Below are 25,832 nucleotides of genomic sequence, written 5' to 3'. Positions count from 1 at the left end.
TCAGTTGTTAAAGGTTATTTATTTTGGGTACAAGCAAATGGACAATGAGCAGATCTAAGTATGTGTGCATTCTCCACATACGCCTGTAAACAGAACACAATGCAGGATATCACATGACCGGCTTCCTTGAGCACTTGCACTGGAAGTAGTGCATGCAGTTACTTACGATTTGCATTTCCAGGCTTGTGTTGTCAGTAAGTCCAACCCAGATACAGTACCTGAATAAGGTAGTACATGCACTCGTAGCAACCCCTGTAATAGTTCTAGGCAAGCGTGCATGGCTAGGATTTTGTACATCTGTGTATTGTACATGTTTATTGGAACAGTTGGCAGGAATTGGATTATGTGCAAGTAGTCCGAGTGCGCTTTTGTTTAGCTTGCAGTAAGAGAATAGGATAAACACTAAGGTGTATGCAGTGGTGCATGTTGTGTAAGAAGTAGGCCTGTATTAGTTACATTCCTGTGATCTTACCTTATAAAGCTTTGTTAGTGGTTTTAAGTCACTAAGTCATGCCCAACAGTTCCATAGTGTTCCTCTAATGCCACATGCATGCACTTGGAATGTTTCTTTAAGTGCACATTGGTCTGTGATGGGCAGCTTCCTATATCTGGTTATACATTCCAAGGAAGTAAGTCAGTGCCCAACCAGCCCAAAGTATCAGAATGTTCCCTTCTGAAATGTCAGCATTGTGAACACTACCAGTGCTTGGTTATACCCAGCGACCTTCATTACAGCCCTGCATTGAAAGTTTTTCGTTTTGTCCTTAATTGTGTCAGATATCTTGTTCATTTAACTACCACCAGGAAAAGAAGGGTTTTCTGCTCTGGAAGCTTTGTGTGTAAGATTCACTGGTGCTTTTTTGATGCGACCGTGCAGTTTCTACTATGACTGGCGGGGTCTGGACCAGCTGCAGAGGGCTCTTCCCATCCTTCATAGCCTGTGTCAGGTTAAGGATCTGGATAGGAGGAGGTATCAGGTTAGAGCATTGATGAACAACCAGTACTTTCACTTATTTATCACATATGCACAATCCTTACGGCCACATTGTTACGAATTATGAAATAAATAGAGCGGAAAATGCAGTGGATTTAGTAAAATGGACTGTGGCCAGCAAAGTTCTAATAAAAATGTATGTTTTCTGAAGCTGTCAAATTGTCTAAACACATGGTTCTTACTCTCAGCTGTTCTCAATATCACAATATAATCATGTAATCAGGGGATCTGGTATAATTATGTGCATGTGATTCCAGAGAGTGAGAGCGACTAGTTTCAATAGAACAATTCGGTAGATGTAAATTGAAACATAAAGCAATAAAACGTACCTGCCCTCTCATAACTGCTATCTGTTTGCGAAACTGTCCTCTGTCAAATCCTTGATCTTTCTAAAGGAAAATAAACAAGAGGCATATTAAGGGTTATTCTAGCTACCAGCTGTAATTTGAGATACGGAGAAAGAAGGCGAGGTGATAGGATTAGAACGGTTTTTTTTTTTCCTTTTTTGTTTTGTTGCATTTACAACAAAAATACAGATATAACTGTACAAAACGAGGTTTCCTAAGATTTTCCGACTGTGTGTGGGCTTCGAATAATTGTCCTGACAATTTTCGTACCACAGCAATTGGTTATTAGTTGATCTGAAAGTTAGAAAATTCCGGATAATGATAAGATCTTTGGGTGACAGTCACTACTATTTCTGGGACATAACTTTTGTACAATTGCTGCCAATTAATGGCCAGAACATTGTCTAACTTGTCATTTTTACTTTAATCCTACAATTTGAATCTGAATGGTTAGCTGCATTACAACGACCGATCAATGTCCTAACGCTCGTCCTACAAGGAATATCTGACTATCTATGGCCAGCTTCATCCTGCTACCTGCAAAGAAACTTTTTAGGATTATAAATTTGACTTGAGAAAATGACAGATTGTGCAATATGGCTAACCTTAAACAGCTCATACAGGTCTTCTTCCAAATCTTTGACAAAATTTGGATCCGAAATCTTTGGAAGAATTAAATCTTTGATTTCTTGGGAAAATTGAATTTTGGCTTGTGGTAACCATGCCCAGTAAAACGGATCTAAATAAAAGAGAAATGTATTATTGTAAAACTGCTCAAAATATCTGGAGACAAATATAAAAAGAACAGCTTTAAGGATATGGGAAAGTAACAATGGAAGCCAAAACGATTTAAAATGTGTCTATCTAAACAACCAGGTATTTTCAGCCGAAACAGTGACATGACTGAAATCAACTTTCTAACAATGCTCTGCAAATTAGAAGACAGAATGCAGCCAGCAGCCATTTTTATAACTAGTGTCCGGCTGCTGGAATCCCACTACCAGAGTCCAAGTACGTGAACCTAAAGGCCCAATTGATCCCACTGACACTTAAATTGGGTAGGCGTTATTCATCTTTGTCAGATACAAGTTTTTAAAAAACAAAATAGCAGGAAAAACAAATAGTTTCACATGGAATTTGATAAGCACCCAATTGGGATGGAGGTATGATTGGTGCTTGGAGTGATCATACTGGATCACATTTGTGGCATGGCGAAACCGCTTCTATCGCTGGCCGGTGGACTGCAGAGTTTACATAGACCTGGGTAACATTATAGAAATGTATTAAGTGGCGATTATCTGACTAAATATGCTTTATCATTAAAAAGAGGAATTGATGGGCTTGACTTGAACGTCTTCAATGATTACTCAGCAAGTCCAGTTGTTTTAGAATTATTAGATAAATTGATGGGCTTACATGCTGTACGGAAATGTAATGAAAATAGGGATGCAGCGAATCCGGGATTCGGTTCGGGATCCGGGCTTTTTCAGCAGGATTCGGATTCGGCCGAATCCTTGTCCCTGGCGAACCGAATCCTAATTTGCATATGTAAATTAGGGGCGGGTAGGGAAATCACATGCCTTTTAGTCACAAAAGAAGAATTTTTTCCACTTTTTCCTTTTCTGACCCTAATTTGCATATGCAAATTAGGATTTTGTTCGGTATTCGGCCAAATCTTTCACCAAGGATTCGGGGGATTCGGCCGAATCCCAAATAGTGGATTCGGTGCATCCCTAAATTAAAATCTGCTCATCTGACACAACATACATTGTACAAGAAACAAGTATAACATTATGCAGATTTCCTCAATAATACATGGTATTTAAACTCACAGGCTCTCCAGGAGTCAGGATGCTTAAGAGGGAAAGCTAAACCATTGTCGATAGCAGCAATTTTAATCACTGGCTCTTTTACCATGACCCAGTCATCCTAAGGAAAATAAGCATGTTAATGAGCTGTTGATCAGAAACGTTTATGTTTTAAATGTTGATGTCGGCCTCTTGCTTTAACTAACAAATCATTAGGTGTTTGGAGTCTGAAATGTACAGTACATGAAAAGTATGTGCATTTACATATGTTACATAAGACACTACAGAATTCTGTGCATAGTACAAATCTATATTTTAATGCACAATACCCGATACACAGTCTGCCTATAAAAAGAACAGGGCATTCATTCATACTTTTTATAGTGAATAAAGTACCCCTTTTGTAAAATATAGGGATATTATAAGTTACCGAGGATTTTCATGACCATATAAAAACACGAGGCCGAAGGCCGAGTGTTTTTATACAGGTCATGGAACTCCGAGGTAACTTCTAATATCCTCATATTTTACAACTGGGGGTACTTTATTTATTATAATACACATATTTCAATGAGTCATGTGACAGAAATGACATCAGAACTCACCGTTTATAACTGATGACATCAGAACTCACCGTTTATAAGGATATAATTTACAGGATATTCATGGCTTTTGTGTATTATATATATATATATATATATATATATATATATATATATATATATTATATACAACATATACACATATGCTGTAATTTAGTTTAGTGATTTAAAAATAAAATTCATTAATTCTTTACAATAACTTTTAAATGTTTGACTCTGTTTTCTCTGCGGTGTTGGATTCATTCTTTAATTAGTGTTCAACACACATCATTATAAGTGACACAAAAACTCACCCGGGCACTTGCACTGTCCATGGGGCAGTCATACTTAATCAACCAGTTATCATTACCTCTGTCTGTAAAGCAAAACAGGAATATATTATCATCATTTAGGCACATAACACCACTGTTCTTAAACAGGCAGCATATATAAAGATTATTTCATATTAGCATTACTTACTGTATTGTTAACTGTTCAATATTTACTGCTAAAGTTCATACAAGTTAAAGGAGAACTAACCCCTAAAACTGAATATGGCTAAACGTGCCATATTTTATATACTGAACTTATTGCACCAGCCTAAAGTTTCAGCTTCTCAATAGCAGCAAAGATCCAGGACTTGAAACTTGTCACAGGGGGTCACCATCTTGGAAAGTGTCTGAGACACTCACATGCTCAGTGGGCTCTGAGCAGCTATTGTCACAAATTATCAAGCAGAAAATGAGGTTTGTCTGTAATATACTCAATTAGGGAAGGACGATAGATGTTTGTGCAATAAAGTAAAGAGATTTTTTACCGCTATCTGGAGTCCTGCTGAGTGCGTGCCAAACTGACGATTTCCTTGTCTGTAATATAAGCTGATGCTACAAGGCTGATTATTCAATTCTGACGCCAATTGCACTGGTTTCTGTGCCGCCATGTAGTAATTATTTGTATTAATTACTAATCAGCCTTATATTGTGACATTTCTATTCTATGTGTACTGTATATTGTGAGTGGGTCCCTAAGCTCAGTAAGTGACAGCAGCACAGAGCATGTGCAGTGAATCAGCACTAAAGAAGATGGGGAGCTACTGGGGCATCTTTGGAGACACAGAACTTTAATGCTAAAGGGCCGTGGTTGCTTTGGGCTGGTACAGAAGCACAAAACATAATGTACAACATTTCTAGTTACTTCCTAAGTTAGGCTTCAGTTCTCCTTTAACCAGTAATGAACAGAAAATTCTCAGTTATTCACAACAGTCTTTGTTCCAGTGAAATTTACAATCTAATTCCTCCCATCACAGGCTCAAAAACACACAAAATTCAAATTTATCACGAGCAAGTCTATATTTTTAACTGTAGAAGGGAGAACATACAAGCTCCATACACAGTGCCTCATTAACCCATTGCCGTTAGGCAGCTATTTGTAAGGGCCACAGAATGGGGGAGACCTTAAGTAACAGACACATACTGTACATTGTCCCTATAGTAAGCAATATTACAAGGGTTGCCATGAGGGTGGTAATACAGCTCATACAGTAAGTGCTCTTGAAGAACTGTGTAACTGCTGGCAAACAGACTGGATGCAGCCCTTGAACAGATTTTTGAGCCCCAGTGTGTGCAAGATTTTGAAAGAAACTTTTTAAAAATAATCTGGCCCTTAAACATGCAATTGTGTAGAAAAGGAACAATAAAGAAAAAAAAACACTGCTACAATGTATACACATATACACACACACACACACCTGTATTTCTGATTATGTAGTCCAAAACCACTAATCTCTCAAACTGTAGCTGAAGTTGTCTGTTGGTATTCTCCGGAAGGGGGTCAGCCTCAAATCTCCGAAGCCAATAGTCTGCATCTTTGTAGCTTTTTACAAAGATCTGGAAGGAGCCAACCTAGAATTCATGAAAGACCGAGATGAATGGACTGTGACATGACAGAGCTCTGTGACACCATATTAAATCAGGGTGTCATAATGCACTGAATGTTATGATAACATTCACCATCCTCTCTTTTTCTTTTGTTTTGGTTCTCAATTTGGCTTCATAGAAAGGAAAAGAAGAAACAGCCAAGGATGCATATTTGATAATGGGATGCAGCTGAATGTTTGCAAAACAGTATTTATTGTGCAGTCAATATAACCTAAAACATCATACACTGTGCATTTACTATTCAAGAAAAAGGCACGCCCAAGTCACTGAGGGGTAAACTTTCACCTGTTACCAGGCTGCAGCTCCTCATCTTTAAAACGTACACTGGGCCTGAGTTAGAGTCCTGCAGCGGGTTGGGTACCCGCAGGTTACCTGCAAAAACCTGCGTTACCCCGCAGGTTGCGGGAAGAAGTTCCGGGTGCGGGTATAGACGTGGATCGGCGGTTCTGCGGGTCGGGCTGCGGGTCTTCTAAATAGCAATTTTTACCCCTTTTTTCTGATCATGTCTACTTCAGATGATGTCACTTCCGGTTTACGACAGCACTTCCTGATTTTTGATGGTCAGCGGGTCGGGGTTCCAGGTTGCAGATAAGGTACTTGCTGGTCGGGTAGCGTGTCCAAGCGGGTAAGAATGCGGGTTGCGGGTCTAGGTTGCGGATTGCAGGTTGCGGGTATGAGTCGGGTACGGGTTCCAAAAAATGGACCTCGCGCAGGACCCTAGCCTGAGTAGCTTTCTGCAGGACAGACCACAACCATATCCTTCTATCTTTACAGGCATAGCATTCTCTGAACAGTTCTGTACTGTGTATGCAAGAAATCTAAAGAAACACAGGGGATGCTGCGGGAAAATGGCGGTGGTATACACAAAACTACCCCTGGCCGGTATGGTAACAGGTAAGTGACTAGAGTTACTGTCAATGGCTTTGCTTTGCCAAATGGGGCTGATTTTCGGCCTGCATATTCTGCATAATCCGTTTCATATGTCTGCACTTAGGCCAAAGCAGAGCCTCTCAGTACAGAATTGAGAAGAGGCCAACAGAGCAGCTGATTTTCAGCCTGCCTTTATACACTGGCTGAGAATCTGCTCCTTCTGGCAGCAGCTTTATTTTCAAAGAGCTTCTTATCTTTGTTTTCGGAACCATTTTAGATATGGCTTTTCATAAATGTCAATAAATTGTCCATTTCACTCACCTTGGGAGGCAATCCAATTCGATTAAATCTCTGACCCACTTTTGGCACTTTCTCCAATGCCAGGCGCTTGCCTCGTGATTTTACCCTGTCAATGGCACTGTAATTAAATGTTTCACTTGCAAGAAACACGACCTGTGGGAAAACAGCAGCGCAAATCTGTAAGGCCTTGGGGCAAAAACTGCATCAGTGTCAAATATTTACCAGTAATTAGTACAGGAACATTACAAATCTTTATTAAATAGCAGGCTCACTGACGATATCCCATAATGGCAATTTTTTAAATACAAGTGAATATAAAATTGATGAGGGTGCTATTCTAAGAACGTTTGCAATGTACAGTCATTATTTTTTTTTTTTTGAATTCCAAGATATTAAAGGATTTATGAACTAATTGAAAAATACTAATTGATAAATTAATTAGCTCATCAAATAATAAAGTGAACTTTAAATGAACTTTAATTACACTGTAAAAATTAGTTGAATCGTGTTTCCATCAGTCTGGTAATTCATAATTATAACAAGCAGGCAGGAGCCATATTGTGGACACTGTTATTAAGGTAAGTTTGTATCATCTCAGAATCTTGTTTGTGCACCAGAATGGGGGACCTGATGTCCATCCCCATGCCCTGGCTACACAATTAAATGGTTAAGAGAACTGGGGGAATGTGTGGAGAGCAGTGACATCTAGTAAGTGCTGAATGGAAAGTGAAAGTAATTGTTTGCCCCGCCTCTATGCCTAAGGAGGGGCAGGCAATATTTGACCGACAGCTAAGATTTTTAAATGAGTTTACAAAACCTATGAATGCTTTAATAACAAAAAGAATTTGGATTTCATGTTTAATATGAAAAGGACTTTTATTATACAGCTTTTTATGTCTGGGTGACAGGTCCCCTTTGATATCTTGAAATTTAAAACAAAAATAATGACTGTACATTGCAAATGTTTTTAGAATAGCACTCCCATCAATTTTACATTAACTTATACTTTAAGGTTTACTTATCCTTTAAGTAACGCTAATGAATTGTGCTTAGATACACTATCATATCTCACAGGGTTGCAAGGCATCTGTAGGAATATACACTATCATTTCTAATCCCTAAATTTGCAATGAAGTTATTTTAAAATGCTCTTTGATTTCGCTGGATCAGATTTACCTACAGAGCATGTCTTATGAAACTAATTTCTGTTGCTTTTCACCAAGGAAAATATTCATCCCTTCCTGAATAACACAGCACAGCCATAAATCTAATCTATGTTTATGTGATAAAACATGCATGATCATTCAGCAGAAAGCTACCAACACACGTACCCTATCATTTTCCCGACAAACCGCACAAAAAAAAGAGGTTAGGTATTATCTAGCTTGCTACTTTATATTTACTAGGACACAGCAAATTACCTTGGTTCGAGGAACAATATTCAGATCTAATTTTTGGTCAACTAGGCTGGCTCCTGCCTCAGAGAGATATCCTTGATTGAGAACAAGACAGTCTCTTCCGAAGCAACAAGGGCAACACAACTTCTGCAGCCACTTAGTCCACTTGGGGTTAAGCTGCCCATAAGGTTCTTCATTCTTAGGTTTGAAGACAGCGATGATTTCCTGTATGGAAAGAGTAGGTGACAGTTTCTTAAAAAACTAACTCATATCAGTGTACTAGATATATCCCCACAAGCGATAGCATACCCTTTCTTCTATATCTCTATAATTAATATTAATCTAACACTGTCAGGAGCTCTTGGTTATGCACATTACACAGTGCACATTTAGTTGCACGGAAAAAGGAAAAAAGTATGACCCATATAGTTGCACCTTAAGGTGCAACTATATGGGTCATATTTTTTTCCTTTTTCCATGCAACTATATACTATTAATGACCTTGCACACTACCACTTTGTTTCACATCTCTATCAATGGGTGGTGCTACCTACCTTTTCTCTAATTTATCTTAATTATTTTTTCCCCAACAGTGCACATTTACACTGATGTGGAGCATACTTCATACCACAAACTCACTTGGAGCTTACCTACTAATACGTAGGGGAACTCTATGTAGAGAATGCCGTGTTTAGATTAAAACCCAAAACCCCACCTCCCAAAATCAAGCTAACCATTTTTGCCAAGGAACTGCGCTGCCCTAATTATGTTGACCATATTAACGTCAAAGTACCCAGTGTTCTCTGGATAAGAGTGTAATCTAGATTAGAGTCCTGCAGCGGGTCGGGTACCCGCAAAAACCTGTGGTACCCAGCCGGTTGCAGGTAGAAGTTCTGGGTGCGGGTAAAGATGCGGGTCGGGCCGTGGGTCTTCTCAATAGCGATATTTAGTCCTTTTTTTCTGGTCATGTCTACTTCCGGTGATGTCACTTCCGGTTTACAATGACAACACTTCCTGATTCTTGATGGTCAGTGGGTCGCGGGTCCGGGTTGCGGATAAGGTACTTGCGGGTAGGGTCGGGTAGCGGTTCCAAGTGGGTAAGAATGTGGGTTGCGGGTCCGGGTACAGGTCCCAAAAAATGGACCTGCGCAGGACTCTTATCTAGATCACTATGCCATAAGACTACTAAAAAAATATTTAAACTAGGGATGCACCGAATTTACTATTTTGGATTTGGCCGAATATTGAACCAAGTCCTAATTTGCATATGTAAATTAGGGATGGGAAGGGGAAAACATTTTTTTACTTCCTTGTTTTGTGACAAAAAGTCACTTTTTTCCCTCCCTGCCCCTAATTTGCATATTCAAATTAGGATTCGGTTCGGCCGGGCAGAAAGATTCAGCCAAATCCGAATCCTGCTGAGAAAGGCTGAATCCCGAACTGAATCCTGGATTAGGTGCATCCCTATTTTAAACGTTAAATAAATCCAATAGGATCGTTTTGCCAGGAGTATGGATTTATGCAGCTTCGTTACCACCAAGCACAAGCTACTGTTTTTTTTTTTTATAACAGATAAAAAGGAAATAATATGGAAACGCTTAAATTATTTGCTTAAAATTAAGTCTGTGGGAAACGGTCTTTTTTTGTATTTTGGAGCTTTCTGGATATCAGGTTTCCAGATACCATACTTTCACATGCCATTACAGAATCTATTTAATAATTAAACTACACATTTGGGACCTGAATCTAGAATGATCATGGGGTTTTCTGGATTAAAGAAAGGTCTTTCCATGAATTTGGATCTTCATACCTTAAAGCTGGCCATAGATGTAGATTTTTAAAAGATCCAATCGTTATCGTGAGACCACGATTATCTCGAAATGATCATTTAAATGTACGATGTGTCCATCAACTAAAAAGACCATTTCAGGTGATTTTGCCAGCAAAACTGAAGAGTAGCTGCCTGCTTGGCCATGCAAACATAGATAGATTGCACTGGGACCGATAAAGATTTTTAAACCTGGCCAATCAATTTTCTGACAGATGTCGGCCAAAAAATAGTAAGATGTATGATCGTTCGAATCCCACTAACCACAAGATAATTTGACGGATTGGTCGGACTGCACTGAAATCGGTCGTTCAACAAAGAAGAATCGTCACGTCTATGGGGACCTTAAGTCTACTAGACAATCATGTAAACATTAAATAAAGCCTATAAGTTTTTTTGCCCCCATTAGAGATGACTTGTATCTTAGTTAGGATTGAGTATATGGTACAGTTGTATTATTACAGAGAAAAAACAAACTTTTTTAAAAATGTGAATTATATGATTAAAATGGAGTCTATGGGAGAGACTTGCAGTAATTCGGAAGCTTTCTGGATGTTTTCTGGAAAATGGATCCCAAACCTGTGGGTACCTAAAGGAAAAAAAGCTCCTTCTACAGAGCTTCATAGCAATTCAGTTGTCATCAGTTATCATTAGTGCCTATGAATTTGAGTCACTATATCCATTATACCAAGCGGATACAGATCCCTGGACAAAATTTACAATGGCACTATGATATACTGAAATTCTGCAAAGTGAAATTCTACTTTTTATCAAAATATATCTTCCCTTTAGAAAGCAACAAAATATCACATAGTTTGTAGAATAATAGTATTTATGCAGAACTGCTCTTCTAACACAGCTTGCTAACTGAACAAGAATGCTGTGCCCTAAAGCAGCTACCTAGATTTCGGCTCAGTTTGTGCAACCCATATCGATGCAGAATAACCGTCTCATTCTATGGCTGGAGAGGAACTTAGAGTTCACTTAACAGCTCATAAATGTCTAAACCCGGGGAGCACTAAACTTGATACCTCATTATTCTGAAACAGATCACCTGGCTGACACTGCTGTCCTTTCCAATGGAACAGAAAGTCATTTTCTTCGAACAGACGATGATGGAAAACTCTGTGGCTTGCTAATTATGTGTACTTGCAGAAGTGCCAATACTCTCAAGTACAGCTAAAAACATTAACATTAAAAAGCCCTGTATTTCCATAAATCAGAAAAGGAACCATTTCCCCCAACCTAAAGGGGTTGTGTTCACCTTTAAACTGACTTTTAGTATGATGTAGAGAGTGATATTCTGAGATAATTTGCAACTGGTTTTAATTTTTTTTATTATTTGTGGTTTTTGAGTTATTTAGCTTTTTATTCAGCAGCTTTCCAGTTTGCAATTTCCGCAATCTGGTTTCTAGGGCCCATATTATCCTAGCAACCATACATTGATTAGAAAAAGAGGTAGAAATATAAATAGGGGACAGCGAACAACCGCTTTAATTTAGCCAAACACTGTATTTACTGTATTGGCAACAGGGTTAACACGAAAAAATTATATCTCACAACTTTAGATGATTCCATATGGCAATATGGCAACCATAGACACTTTACTGCGTTCTTTAAAATGATAACTGGAAAAATGCAACCATTAAACTAAATGTACTGTGTTTGTTAAAGGGATACTGTCACGGGAAAACATGCTTTTTTCAAAACGCATACGTTAATAGTGCTGCTCCAGCAAACTTCTGCACTGAAATTCATTTCTCAAAAGAGCAAATAGATTTTTTTTATATTCAATTTTAATAACTGACATGGGGCTAGACATATTGTCAGTTTCCCAGCTGCCCCAGTCATGTGACTTGTGTCAGCACTTTAGGATGGAACTACTTTCTGGCAGGCTGTTATTTCTCCTACTTAATGTAACTGACTCATTCTCAGTGGGACTTGGCTTTTAATATTGAGTGTTGTTCTTAGATCCACATTGAAGTGACTGGGGCCAGCTGGGAAACTGACAATATGTCTAGCCCCATGTCAGATTTCAAAACTGAATATAACAAAATCTGTTTGCTCTTTTGAAAAATGTATTTCAGTGCAGAATTCTGCTGGAGCAGCACTATTAACTGATGCATTTTGAAATAAACATGTTGTCCAATGACAGTATCCCATTAAGAATACAGATGGATGATCAAAGATACTGTACGACGCTTGTTGTGATTACCTTTTGAAAAATGAAAATAAAGAGATTACAAAAAATAGTAGCTATGAAGCCGCAAAAAAATCAAACACAGAGAAGGTAACCTAACGTCATCAAAATGTATACGTTTGTGGTAAATTCGAGAATAACTGACATATACACTTTTATGAATAGCCCAAAGCCCTTACATTTGAAATATGCAGGTTTTCAAACAGGTATTTTCACATTACAGCAGATGTTTTTAGCATAAAATAAAAGGAGAACAAAAAGCAAAGATTTTCAGTATTTATCAGTATGAGGGGGAGCAGGGTCATACTGGGGTGTGACTTTGCTGCGGCTAGGGATTGGGGCCAGTACAGGGGGTACCTCTGGTTAAGGTTGGTCTTTTATTGTGCATTCAATACACTGCATTATAAATATGTCCCTTAGAACACCTGACCTTTTCTCTATACAGGTATGGGACCTGTTATCCGAAATGCCCAGGGCCTGGGCTTTTTCGGATAAGGAGTTTTCTGTACTTTAGATCTCCATACCTTAAGTCTACAAATTATATTTGAATTATTCAAATAAAATGGAGTCTATGAAGACAGCCATTCCGTAACTCAGAGCTTTCAGGATAATGGGTTTCCGGATAAGGGATCCTACTCCTGTACAAGGTAATGTTTATTACAGACAGAAAGGAAATCATTTTTAAAAATGTGTATTATTTGGTTAAAATGGAGTCTATGGGAGATAGCATTCCCCGTAATTTGAAGTTTCAGGATAATGGATCCCATAATGGATAATGGATCCCATACCTGTATATAAATAGTTGTTTTCTTTAGGCATTGGGACTTCCCTTCATAAAATAATCACTAACAGTTGAAGATTTCCTATGCAGGCTGATATTTTTGGGGTTCTAGTTCACCAGCATTATCCCCCAGGAACTGGGCTACTTACCCCATGAATAAAAACCGGACAAAAAAAGTTTAAGTTTAAAAATATGCCATTGACCAAAGTATTTTTTTTCCTTATATACATTCTATTGGAAGCATAATCAATGCATGTAGGTTCTGTTAATCTGAGAGACTGCACAGATGAACTGAAATATAATAACACCAGAAACATACAGAAAATGATTTTGTCTGTGAGATAAAACTTTAATTTCCTGCTTGATCATATTTGCACTGAGCAGATAAAACTCAAAAAATTCAAAAGATGAATTGCCTAAACATTCATTACTGGAAAAGCTGTGTGATATTGCTAGGAATGTTAAATATCATGTGAAATGTTCCAGGAAACGAAACTTGAAGTGTATCTATTATTGCACCATAAATTCCACCCACATAATGCAATACCCTCTCCTAACCACTCCTGTTTCCAACCCAGAGCAATGCCTGAGGTCTATCCAGTACTTGAATTGAAGCTACCTTTGGTTTGAACACAAACATGAAATTGCATCATGTAGATAACATATATGTCCAATAGATTTTATTTAGTATTGACACTAACCATTTAAAAGAAATCTATGGCCTGTTTAGTCCATGTCCACGAGTAGTCAAGAAGATGGGGGAGTAACTATAATTGGGGGGATAACATAGATCTGCTCCTAATTATACAGATAAGGTAGAACTATACGGCCGATTTCATTGCACATTCGGCAGATCTGACGCGCTGCACAAAAAGCAGGCGTCAAGTTGGATGCGACAGAAAATAAGGCAAGCTATTGCAATGTTGGATGGTGTCGCAGCGTTCATCGGACACGACACGACTGTAGGTAGCAGACGCATTGTGCAGCGTCTGCATCCGACAGTCGTGTCGCATTGGATGAATGCTGCAACACCATCCGACATTTGTATTTCTTAGCTTATTTTCCGTCGCATCCAGCTTGATGCCTGCGTTTTGGTGCAACGTGTCGGATCTGCCGAAAATGCATTGAATTCGGCCATGTAGTTCTACCCTTTAACAATAAAAAAACAAAGGTATTGTCTGGGTGATAACCTTCAGGAGAGGCTAATTTTACTGAAAGGGACAATGGCCACTAGGTCAGGGACCAAGAATGAAGCAGGTACTACAGAATAGGCATGACAGGAAAGACTGGTAATGGCAGAGGAATAATGATGTGCTCGCTGGCTGGCTCGAAACCCACTGGTTCGAGACGGCTATTGCAAAAAATCTTTGGGTTGTGGGCAGGTTTGGGTTGAGAGGTCCCTTCCAAACCCGCAACCTCACACTGCCAGCTTCTGGCATGTCAATTTGTAGACAAGCATCTGTCCCACCCCTTTTGTGACATCACCGCTGCGCAGGTTGGGTCTACCACCCCCAGGCAACCCACCAAAGCTGCAGTCTCCCTCTGCCCTTCGGCTCCTGCCAAAGCCCCCCCCCCGCCACTCCATACCATATTTTTAACTTGTTGCATCCGCAATCGGGCCAGGGGACAGGTAAAGGTGAGAGTTTCCATCACTAAGCGGGTCTGTGTAGGCAGGGCTAACGAGGGCTGGGGGCCCACCGAGTTTATTTCCAGTGTCCCACTGACTAAGTCGACCCTGGTTACAGGCAGAACAGTCAAGATAGGCAGGATTGGCACTGATAGCCAGATGGACAGTAACAAGTAGATGTGACAAAACAGGTAAAACTGGCAAAGTAGAAAAGGTCCAAAAATACAGATCAACGTGGCGGGCACTCCAGCAACAGAGCAAAAATTTGCAATAGTTTTATACGAGGCAACACAAAGGTACCCCCACATTAAGTAACCCATAGACTCTATATAGCATACAGTATGTTGGACACTCAGAGAAAATATACAAACAAAAGGTGCTATAAAAAAAGAATCTCTTTATATACACAATGTAAATCAATCAATGTTATATTTTATCAAAGCAATATATACACAACAGTATTGTCAGACATAGATACATAACACCCAGGCAACAAGAGTGGATACACTTGACAGCAATGAGGGGATTCTTGACAAAGGCTTGAAAAAGGCTATTGTGCCAAAACATTGGGGTATTCTCATTGCTGGTGTGTCCGCTCCTTGTTGTTCTTTTTGCATCAAACATATGACTGGGTGGTATGGATCTATATCTGACTAAACTGTTGTGTATTTATTGCTATGAGATATAACTTTAATTGATGTACACTGTATTGCTATACTATATATAAAGAGATTTTTTTTATACCACCTTTTATTTGTATATTAGTTTGTATATTTGCTCGGACTGTGCAAACCCAACATATTCTATATAAAGTAGAAACGGTCCACCAGCTAGGTAATAGTGATGTTAAGGTTAAACTGAAACCCGCAGGACCCGCGTATTTACCTGCAGCTTGGCAGGTTTGGGTTGAACTCTGGGTGACCATGGGTTAACGTTGGTGCAGGTTGATTTTTTCCTGACCCGCACATGTCTACTAGGTAGGGATCAAATCAGATCAGGACAAATGGATCAAGCAGAGTACAAGTCTAGCAGGGATAGTCAGGTAACAGGCCAGAAGTCAACATCAGGGATTCAGTAGCAACAGCTCTTATAGGAACAGGCAATTGTAAACAGTGCAACTGAATTGACATGAACATTTTCCTGATGTGCCAGAGGCACAGACTCATACAAGCACTGTAAGGGTAAGGGCACATGGGCAGATTCGGGGAGATTTGTCGCCCTGGCGACAAATTGCCTCTTCTTCGGGGCGACAATCTCCCCGAACTGCCTTCCCGCCGGCTATAATGAGAAATCACCAGCGGTATGGCACTTGCGGCGCTTGTTTTCCAACGTTGCCCGAAGTTTCCTTGTGAGGCAATTTCGGGTGAGTTAGGAAAACAAATTGATCCAAGTGCCATCCAGCCAGCGATTTTCATTTTAGCAAGTGGGAAGGCAGGGGTGGCCGTTCGGGGCGATTAGTCGCCCCAAAGAAGAGGAAATTTGTTGCCGGGCGACTAACCTCCTCGAATCTGCCTGTGTGCCCTGACCCTTAAGGAGAACAAAGCAGGAGGAGGCATAGAATGATGTGCACTCTCTATTATGTTCCCGTTATTTAAAAAATTGCTTATAACACCATAACAATGATATATTTTATTTTTCAAGCACTTACGACATTATTCATTGAAAACAAAGTCTCTTTCACAAAAGGAACAATGCTTTTTTTCTATGCGGTAAAGTGGTTCTGTGAGATAGAAGATTAAATGCCTCAGTTGAAGATTGAGGAACTGTAAACAAAACACTACTGTCATTGTTAGATGGGGTTTGAAGCAGTCCCTTATCATGCCGTAAATGTGAAGTGCAGGTAAGCGAAGACTAGTTTCGTTTAGCAAGGTACTGCAAGGAAAGTAAAAGGTTATATAAAAAAAACCCACATTGGCCACATACACAGGAAGTGTGCGGCTTAAATATCACTCAATGCCATCAGCAAGAGAAAGCGACAGATAGGTAACAGCTGCACCGTGAAACAAGAGAATCAGGGCAGTGAGAATTATCCAGATAGAAATCTAAGACTCGCAATGCACAGAACATGGCACCCGAGAAGGAAATGCCAATATCAAATTTATGCAGCTTTGGGCACAAGAATGCAAATAGCTATATCTGAATGCATTTATATGAAAGTCACAGACTGCCAGAAATGAGGGGGCGTGCATCTAATCTCCTGCAAATGCTTTCCCATTTGGCAATAAGGTAAATCGCTAGAGGCAAAACATACATGTTGCTTCGGTTTTGCAAAATATCCCCGGAGTTTCCTCGCATAGCAACTTCGGGTTACTTCAGAAGAACGACGCGCTGCATATGATTTCCCACCAGTGATTTATATTACTGCCAATAGGAAAGCATTTGCAGGAGATTAGTTGCCCACTGTAGCACAGATTTATCATGAGCAACTAATCTCCTAGTGTGCCATAGGCCTAAGGGGCAGATATATTTAAAAAATTGAATATGCTGGAGGCTTTTGCAATTTGAGAATTGTGAGTATTTCTGAAATCACCAAAAGTTTGGATTTATTAGAGCAGAGACACATGTTGCTATTTTGGGAGATTAGTCGCCCAGTGACAAATTGCTTCTTCTTCGGGCGTTTAATCTCCTGAACTGCCTTCCCGTTGGCTAGAATGTAAATCACCGGTGGGATGGCACTCAGATCGATTTGGCTTTCCAAAGTCGCCCTAAGTTTCCTCGTGAGTTAACTTTGGAAAACAAAGTGTTCCGAGTGCATTCCACCGGCGATTTACATTCTATCCGGCTGGAAGGCAGTTCGGGGAGATTAGTCGCCAGAAGAAGAAGCGATTAGTCGCTGGGCGACTAATCTTCCGAAATAGCAGCTTGTGTCTCTGCCCTTTAAGAAAAAAGTGAAAACTAAACAGAAAAACCACAGCAAGTAAAAGCTGGCAAGGTTGTATAGATATCTATGGGAATATTCTATAACTTTATTTTGGGGAAAAAAAAGGAACAGAAGTAAAAATAAACTCCAATAATAAATCAAACCACTCCTTGCAGATGCAGCCAATGAATGGACAAGTGCCACAGCATGGAATATTTTTCAGCCTGATTGAAAATGAATGGAACAAAATGAGTCTCACTTGTGTGCAAGTTTTCTTCTGTGGAAAAAAATGCACCTGAGAAAAAAGAAAAGTCACATGCATTTTGTCTGGTTATTTCCATGTTGGCAGGTTTTTTTTCCCCCACAAACTCAAATTTGTATAAATAAGGCCCTAAAAGTGTTTACATATGGCTGTATTAAGCAAGCACAGCATATATCTGCAGTCACAGGGAACTGCAACGCGGGAAACTTAAAAAGCGAAGATCTACAAACTTCCATCTTTAACTGCAATGTAAATTTTAAAAAAAAATTACCTGTTCAAGGGGTGATTCGCCTTTAAGTTAACTTGTAGGTGGTTATTTAAGTCCAAATTTAACTAAATATTTTCTGAAAAAGACTGACCAAATCTGCACTGGTTTTTTCGCCTTTTTATTAATACACTTTCCTGAAAATTTTGTTTGTGGGGATAACACTTGAAAAGATTGTGAAAAAAGACGAATCCTACGAATTTTTCGGATTTTCCACCCGAAAAGTTTTTTCAGAATTTTTGCCTGAAAACCCTGGATTATTGAACGAAACCAAGCGCAGATAAAAAAAAAATCTTTGGGACTTCTCCCACTGACTTATATGCAACCTCAACAGGTCTGAGATGCCGGATTTTCAGATTCTTACTTTTTCAATCCTCGGGGTATAATAAATCCCAAAAAATTCTGATTTTATAGTAAAAAAAACACATATACCTGTATTTGGGTTTTTGCCATTCGGAGTTCAGTAAATAACCCCCCTAGTATGCAATGGAATGGCTAATTCTAAGTAACTTTTAAATTGGTCTTCATTATTTATTTTTACAGTTTTTTAATTATTTGCCTTCTCTTTCTGTTTCTTTGCAGCTTTCAAATCAGGGTCACTGACCCCATCTAAAAACAAATGCTCTGTAAGGCTACAAATGTAATGTTATTGCTGCTTTTTATTACTCATCTTTCTATTCAGACCCTCTCCAATACATAGTCCAGTCTCTTATTAAAATCAATGCATGGTTGCTAGGGTAATTTGGACCATAGCAACCAGATTGCTGAAATGACAGTAGAAACTGGAGAGCTGCTGAATAAAAAGCTCAATAACTCAAAAACCACAAATAATAAATAATGAAAAGCATTTGCAAATTGTCTCAGAATATCACTCTCTACGTCATACTAAAAGTTAACTCAAAGGTGAACAATCCAAAATAACATATTCCAAGTTGTTAATCAGCTAGTTTCTGCTACATTGTTTCAAAAGTTAGAACCATCAGGGAAGGGCAGAGAAGAGAAAGGGACAGACTGATAGACTAATAGATCCCAAACCTGTAATAATAAAAGCCAGACACTTTCTTTTAGAGATCCCCTTTAATGCACTGCTGTCCATTTTTTACATTCAGGTATGCATAGCTTATAGAACCCTTGGATGGAAATTGCTATAATATTGTGTTATTTTACCAAAGGAACTGCACTGATCAGATGCTGCAAACCGTGATCACATGATTTGGGAATGCGATAAAAATGTGACTGCCTTCTTGAAGATTAATTCACTAACACAAATCATGCTCTAAAACGAAAAACCACAAATGACACTGCACTTTAAATCAGCGGACTGAATATTATCATGTGAGCTGTATGTAATCAGTAACAAAAGAGGATGTTCTCCTTCCAGTTCATTATTTTCAGTCTTCACTTCCATTATTATCCTGAGGAAGAACCCTGAAATGCACTACAGTGTTAACCCAGCAATTCTCGTCTCACAGGTTTTTTTAATAATTATAATTCGGGCTAATAGTAAAACTGTTGGATCACCTGGAGTAAGATTTACTAACATTTAAAAATTTTTCTTAAAGGAGAAGGAAAGGCGTTTAGCACTTGGGGGTGCCAAATGTTAGGCACCCAAAGTGAATGTATTTATCTACCTGAAACCCCAGGCCGGTGCTCCTATCAGCAGAAAACTGCACCGGCCATGGGTTATTCCAGCGAGCACCACTGAGCACTCCTCTTCCGGCTTCTTCTTTCTTCAAGTTTGCTGGGCCAGACACATTCTAAGTAGAATGAAAAAGCCGACTTTTTAGCTACAGTTTGGCTTTTCACTCTAATGCACATGCAACCGAAGAAAGAAGAAGCCGGAAGGAGCACTGCGTGGTGCTCCCTGGAATAACCACAATTTTCTGCTGATGGGAGCACTGGCCCGGGGTTTCAGGTAAGTAACTACATTCACTTGGAGTGCCTAACATTTGGCACCCCCAAGTGCTAAATGACTTTCCTTCTCCTTTAACTTAATCGGAGTATAAATTGCATTTTATCCAATTTCCCATTTGAAAAAACTCAGGATGCCATTTTTTTACTGGTAGCCAGCAGTGACCATATGAAGGCCTATGTGCTTTGGCAGTGGCAGACGGGTTTGTTTTTACACAAAAAATTACCCATCTGCCATTGGCCTTAGCCTTATTACTACACCAGTGATCCCCAGCCAGTAGCTTGTGAGCAACATGTTGCTCACCAACCCCTTGGATGTTGCTCCCAGTGGCCTCAAAGCAGGTGCTTATTTTTGAATTTCTGGTTTAAAGACAAGTTTTGGTTGCATAAAAAACAGGTGTACTGCAAAATAGAGCCTCCTGTAGGCTTTCAATCCACATAGGGGCTACAAAATAGGCAGAGTCCTTATTTGGCATCCCCTAGGAAATTTTTTCATGTTTGTGTTGCTCCCCAACTCTTTTTACATTTGAATGTGGCTCATGCGTAAAAAAAGATTGGGGACCCCTGCTCTTCACAAAGAAAATACATTTTCACTGAGCTTGAAAATGTTCTATCCGTAATTTGAATCACCAGACCTTAAGCATAATATAATACATTAAACCAAGTTTATTATTATTCCAGAAAAAAGGTCAAAGTTAAATCAATTAAAAAGTAAGGTTTGTTTATTGTAGCCTCCTGTTTTATACATCCCATACATGCACTAGTCAATTTATCTTTCTGGAAGCATATCTGGTTAATCTGGTTAATCTGGTTAATCTGGTTGGGGCAAATTCTCGTCATTGTTATGTGATGGTTTTGAAATGGCTGTTCTTGGAAAATGACATATTAACCAACAATAGGAATAGTGGAATTATAAAAATAAACACTTAACTGTTTTTCAAGTACGGCCTCAAATTTTTGCTGTGCTCATTAATTACTTGCAATAATATGTGCTCCATAGAAGGGCTTGTCTTAAAAATGCATGATATCAAATATTAAATATTATTTATGCAAATATATTCAGACCCTTGGCCAATATTGTACTGAATAACACACTGGAAATGTAATTTTTCTTAAAAAGAAATTTTAAATAAATGTTACATTTTTAATGAGAGGGGTTAATCACCGAAGGGTGCCAAATGTTATGCACCCCCCCAGTGATTATAGTCACTTGCCTGGTACCAGGGTCGGTTCTTCTGTTAGCAGAAAACTGCAGTAGCCCAGGGTACTTCTCAGCGAGCAACACAGAGAGTCTTCCTGCTTCCTCGTTCTTAGCAACAGTGTGAATGCAAAGTAGACCTGAAAGCCAAGCTTTAACCAAAAAACTGCAGATTTTTCACTCTACTGCACATGTGTTGGCCAGGGGCCACTGAAGAAAGAAGAAGCAGGAAGGGTATTGCTCTATGGTGCTTGCTAACAGAAGCACAGGCCCAGGGTATCAGGTTAATGATTAAATCAATTCAACTTAAAATGTGTTTTATATTACAAAAAAATCTAAATAGGACAGTCTATGAACAGGGTTTGTAAATGATTTTCTAGTCTGATGTAGAGAGTGATATTCTAAAACAATTTGCAAGTGGTTTTCATTTTTTATGATTTGTGTTTTTTTAGTTATTTAGCTTTTTATTCAGCAGCTCTCCAGTTTGCAGTTTCAGTGATCTGGTCTAGAGAGACTGGAATATGAATAGGAGTAGCATGAATAGAAAGATGAGTAATAAAAAGCAGCAACAATAATTAATGTGTAGCCTTACAGAGCAATTGTTTTTTAGGGCCAGTGATCACCCATTTCAAAGCTGGAAAGAGACAAAAGAGAATAACTCAAAAAATATATATAATAATGAAGACTTACTTGCTAACATACTAAAAAATACCTCAATTGTGAACCACCCCTTTAACATAATGAAAAAGTAAGAAATAAGCATGTTTTTGTTATTTCTTACACAAGGCAAAAACTGAAACTGTATGTAAAGTCACATGCTACTTCTTATCGGCAAATTATCAGTCCACATCATAAGCCATCTGTATAATGAGAAGCACAAAGGTTGCAGCTGCCAGAAAGGAGGGGTACAAAGGGCTTCTCAGTGAACTGGTAATTTGTTTCAAATGCCAAAAAATTTAAATTGCCCAAAATCTATGAGACAGATTTGAAAATTCAGTCAGGTGAGGACCACATTGGCAAATTAAAGGAGTTGTTCACTTTTGAGTTAACTTTTAGTATGGTGTAGGGAGCAATATTCTGAGACAATTTGCAATTGGTTTTAATTTTTTATTATTAGTGGTTTTTAAATTATTTCGCTTTTTATTCAGCAGCTCTCCAGTTTGCAGTGTCAGCAATCTGGTTGCTAGGGTCCAAATTACCCTCGCAACCATGCACTTATTTGAATGACAATATGGAATATTAATAGGGGAGGGTCGGAACAGAAAGATGAGTAATAAAAAGTAGCAATAACAATAAATTTGCAGCTTTACAGCGCATTTGTTTTTAGACGGGGTCAGTGACCCCCTTTTGAAAGCTGGAAAGAGTCAGGAGAAAAAGGCAAATAACTCATAAACTAAAGTCTAAAGTTGCTTAGAATCTGAAGGTGAACCACCCCTTTAATGCAGTATTCTTTTCACATGTCTCAGTAGCCCCCCACTATGATTTGCTTGTTGGGCGGGCAGACCACCAAAATCTTCCCCTACCTCCCAGGCATGGCCAGCTCCTTTTTTAGACTTGACACATGTGCAGTACAGAAATGGCAACAAATCTTCATATGCACCAAGTCTAAAAGTCTGACTTTTGTGTGGACGTTTAAACTTGGTGAATAATTCTCTCTCCTGTGCTCATGTCGCAGCACTGACAGTACTCTTGATTCAGTAAAAGGACTGTGTGCCCAAAAACATACTGTGATACAATAGAATAAAAATAAAATAGAATGTAGCTTAGAACTGCATCCTGATTCCCTTGGCAAATGACCTAAAATCCCTAGACGAGGAAGGCTGTGTTGGATTTGGGCAGCATCCCATGCTGAGTAATGGGCTGCATTATGCTCGGCAGCTTCCCACACTGTCATAAGAGCAAGAGCTGCAATATTCACAGCAGCAATCCTTACTAAGAATTGAGAAACATTACATTCAGCAGCATCTCATAATGGAAAATAAGATACATTATGGTCAGCAGCATCTCAACCTAAGGAATAGGTGGTGACAGAGCACCAAAAAACCAAACTTAGGCAGGTGTTCAAGTGATTATGTTTATGCCTAGCAGCTTTAGCAAGCTGACCTAAGTAACCAGATCAGCATCCCAAGCATATAGTGGGAATCTGTTAGGACAAAAAGTATATAAACTTTGTAGAACCTCAAGATATATAAGAAAGTAGGTCAGACCCAGAAGCATTCCAAGGTAATGTGAAGCTTAGAAGCATCCCTACCCTAGCCACAATTGAACCCTGAGAGGTTCAGCAGCAAATGATGATAAGAAAGCAGACATGACAAGCTGGGCAGCACCCCAATATAAAGATAGCACTGTGTCAGGCTTATGAAATAAGGATGAAGCAGTGACAAACTCAGCAGAATCCCAAACTAAAGATGGAGCCAAGCTAAGGGCAGAGCTGTATTAGGCTCAGCAGCAACATAAATTAAGGATGGAACCTTGAGAGGCTCAGCTGCAACTCAAGTTCAGGAAGCAGGCATGACAGGTTCAGCAGTATCCCAAGATAAAGATAGACTTATACGTATCAGGGCTATCCTTATCTTGGCATGCTACTGAACCTGTCATGCCCATTTCCTAGCTTGAGCTGCTGCTGAGCAATTCAGGGGTTCATTTTTAGCTTGACATGAAGAAAGCATCCCAAGCTAAGGATGGAGCCATGCCAGTTAAATCCCAAGCTAAGGATGAAGCCATGACAAGTTAGCATCCGAAGCTAAGGATGAAGCCATGACAGTTAGCATCCAAAGCTAAGGATGAAGCCATGATAGCCTACCATCCAAAGTTATGGATGGAGCCATGATAGCTTAGCATCCCAAGTGAAGGGTGGAGTTATGACCGCTTAGCATCCCAGGCTAAGCATTGAATCATGGCCGTTTAGCACCCCAAACTATGGATGGAGCCATGACAGCTTAGCATCCGAAGCTAAGGATGGAGCCATGACAAGTTAGCATCCGAAGCTAAGGATGGAGCCATGACAGTTAGCATTCCAAGCTAAAGATGGAGCCATGACAGCTTACCATCCAAAGCTATTGATGGAGCCATGGCCGTTTAGTTAAAGGAAGTGCTCAATGTAAAAATAAAAACTGGGTAAATAGATAGGCTGTGCAAAATAAAAAATGTTTCTAATATAGTTAGTTAGCCAAAAATGTAATATATAAAGGGTGGAGTGACTGGGTAATTTCCAATAGTTCAAAAGGCTATGGCTATATTATGGTGGTGCTCTATCCAGAAACCTTGCCGCTTTACTTGGTTCCCTTGTTACATACGCTGAAGAAATAGGATGGCAGACACAAGTAGCAAATGTGCTAAAACCTTAGTGTTTTTATTTCGATCTCCAACACAACGTTTCGGAGGTACAACCGCCTTTATCAGGAACACTTGATAAAGGAGGTTGTACCTTTCGAAACGTTGTGTTGGAGATCGAAATAAAAACACTAAGGTTTTAGCACATTTGCTACTTGTGGAGTGACTGGGTGTCTAACAGAACAGAACACTACTTCCTGCTTTTCAGCTCTTTAGGTTGCCACTGATTGGTTACCAGGCAGTAACCAATCAGTGACTTGAGGGGGCCACATGGGTCATAACTGTTGATTTTGAATCTGAGCTGAATGCTGAGGAACAATTGCAAACTCACTGAACAGTTATGTCCCTTGTGGCTCCCCTTCAAGTAGCTGACTTAACTCAAGAGTTAGAGAGCTGAAAAGCAGGAAGTGGTGTTCTGTTCTGTTATATTAAACATCCTCTCACTCCAGCATTTTTAGATTACATTTTTGACTAACTATATTAGAAATTTTTTGCACAGCCTGTTTACCCAGTTTTTATTTTTACACTGAACTGTTCCTTTAAGGGCAGAGTTGTGTTGAGATCAGCAGCATATGAAGCTAAAGATGGTGCACTGCCAGATTCCTAGCCAAGATGGCAACCTGTGGCCCTACATGATCTGTTATCCAGTCCATCTCCCAGGATCCTCTCACAGCCGAATGCTTGGAAACCATGACTGAAGGAACAATGAGCAAGATGAAGCTGTATCCTATGGATTGCCACTTACCCCCTGCTCATCTTTCACAAAGTAGCTGCCACTGGATCCCTGGGAGATCCTCTCGGGCAAAATATCCCTCATGATGGCCTTCTCCGCCTTCTTCACCACCTCAGCAAACGCGGGGTCATCAGGAAACTTATTCATTTCTCTTTCGGCCTGGGCTGCCGCTGCTCGGGTTTGGGAACGTTCCAGCAGAGGCTGCCTCTCCTGGTCACATGGAGAACCAGGAGGAGACGGTCCGGACGCCGCTGATCCGCATGATGTAGCCGTGCCCGGTATTCGAACTACTACCCCCGGTAAGGCTGAGAAGCGCCCATTGGGACTAAGCGGAACTGTGGCTCCGGGAGAGCACTGAGACTGATAAGAGTATTCGGTCTGGTCCCGGTCCGGAGATACTAACGGGCTGGTCTCATCCATTCTCCCCTCCCGAAGTGACACACAAACAAACAGGGACACCACTAACCCAGGACAGGTGACAATCAGCTGACTCACAAGTGGGACTCCAAACTTCCGGATCCCGCCAGCCAATGGAGAGGCTGAAAGGAGGGGCTACACCTAACTGGTGCGAAGCAAAACACACGTCAGGTTGGTACTGGC

At 39.7% G+C, this 25,832-nt stretch overlaps 1 protein-coding gene across 1 annotated transcript; it reads right to left on the bottom strand.

Moving 5' to 3' along the window:
• pi4k2a.L (phosphatidylinositol 4-kinase type 2 alpha L homeolog) lies at positions 1-25,718 on the bottom strand. Its single transcript, NM_001127807.1, is given in 9 exon segments — positions 1-956; positions 1,324-1,383; positions 1,947-2,080; positions 3,174-3,270; positions 4,045-4,106; positions 5,478-5,631; positions 6,859-6,990; positions 8,259-8,459; positions 25,245-25,718. Coding segments are annotated over 9 exon segments (1,410 nt in total). The 5' UTR covers positions 25,653-25,718; the 3' UTR covers positions 1-794.
• Positions 25,719-25,832: the final 114 nt, after the last annotated feature.

The sequence above is a fragment of the Xenopus laevis genome, chromosome 7L (genome assembly GCF_017654675.1).
Source record: "Xenopus laevis strain J_2021 chromosome 7L, Xenopus_laevis_v10.1, whole genome shotgun sequence".
NCBI lineage: Eukaryota > Metazoa > Chordata > Amphibia > Anura > Pipidae > Xenopus > Xenopus laevis.
Note: the sequence above shows the minus strand (reverse complement) of the source record. Positions and strands in the feature narration are given on the sequence as shown.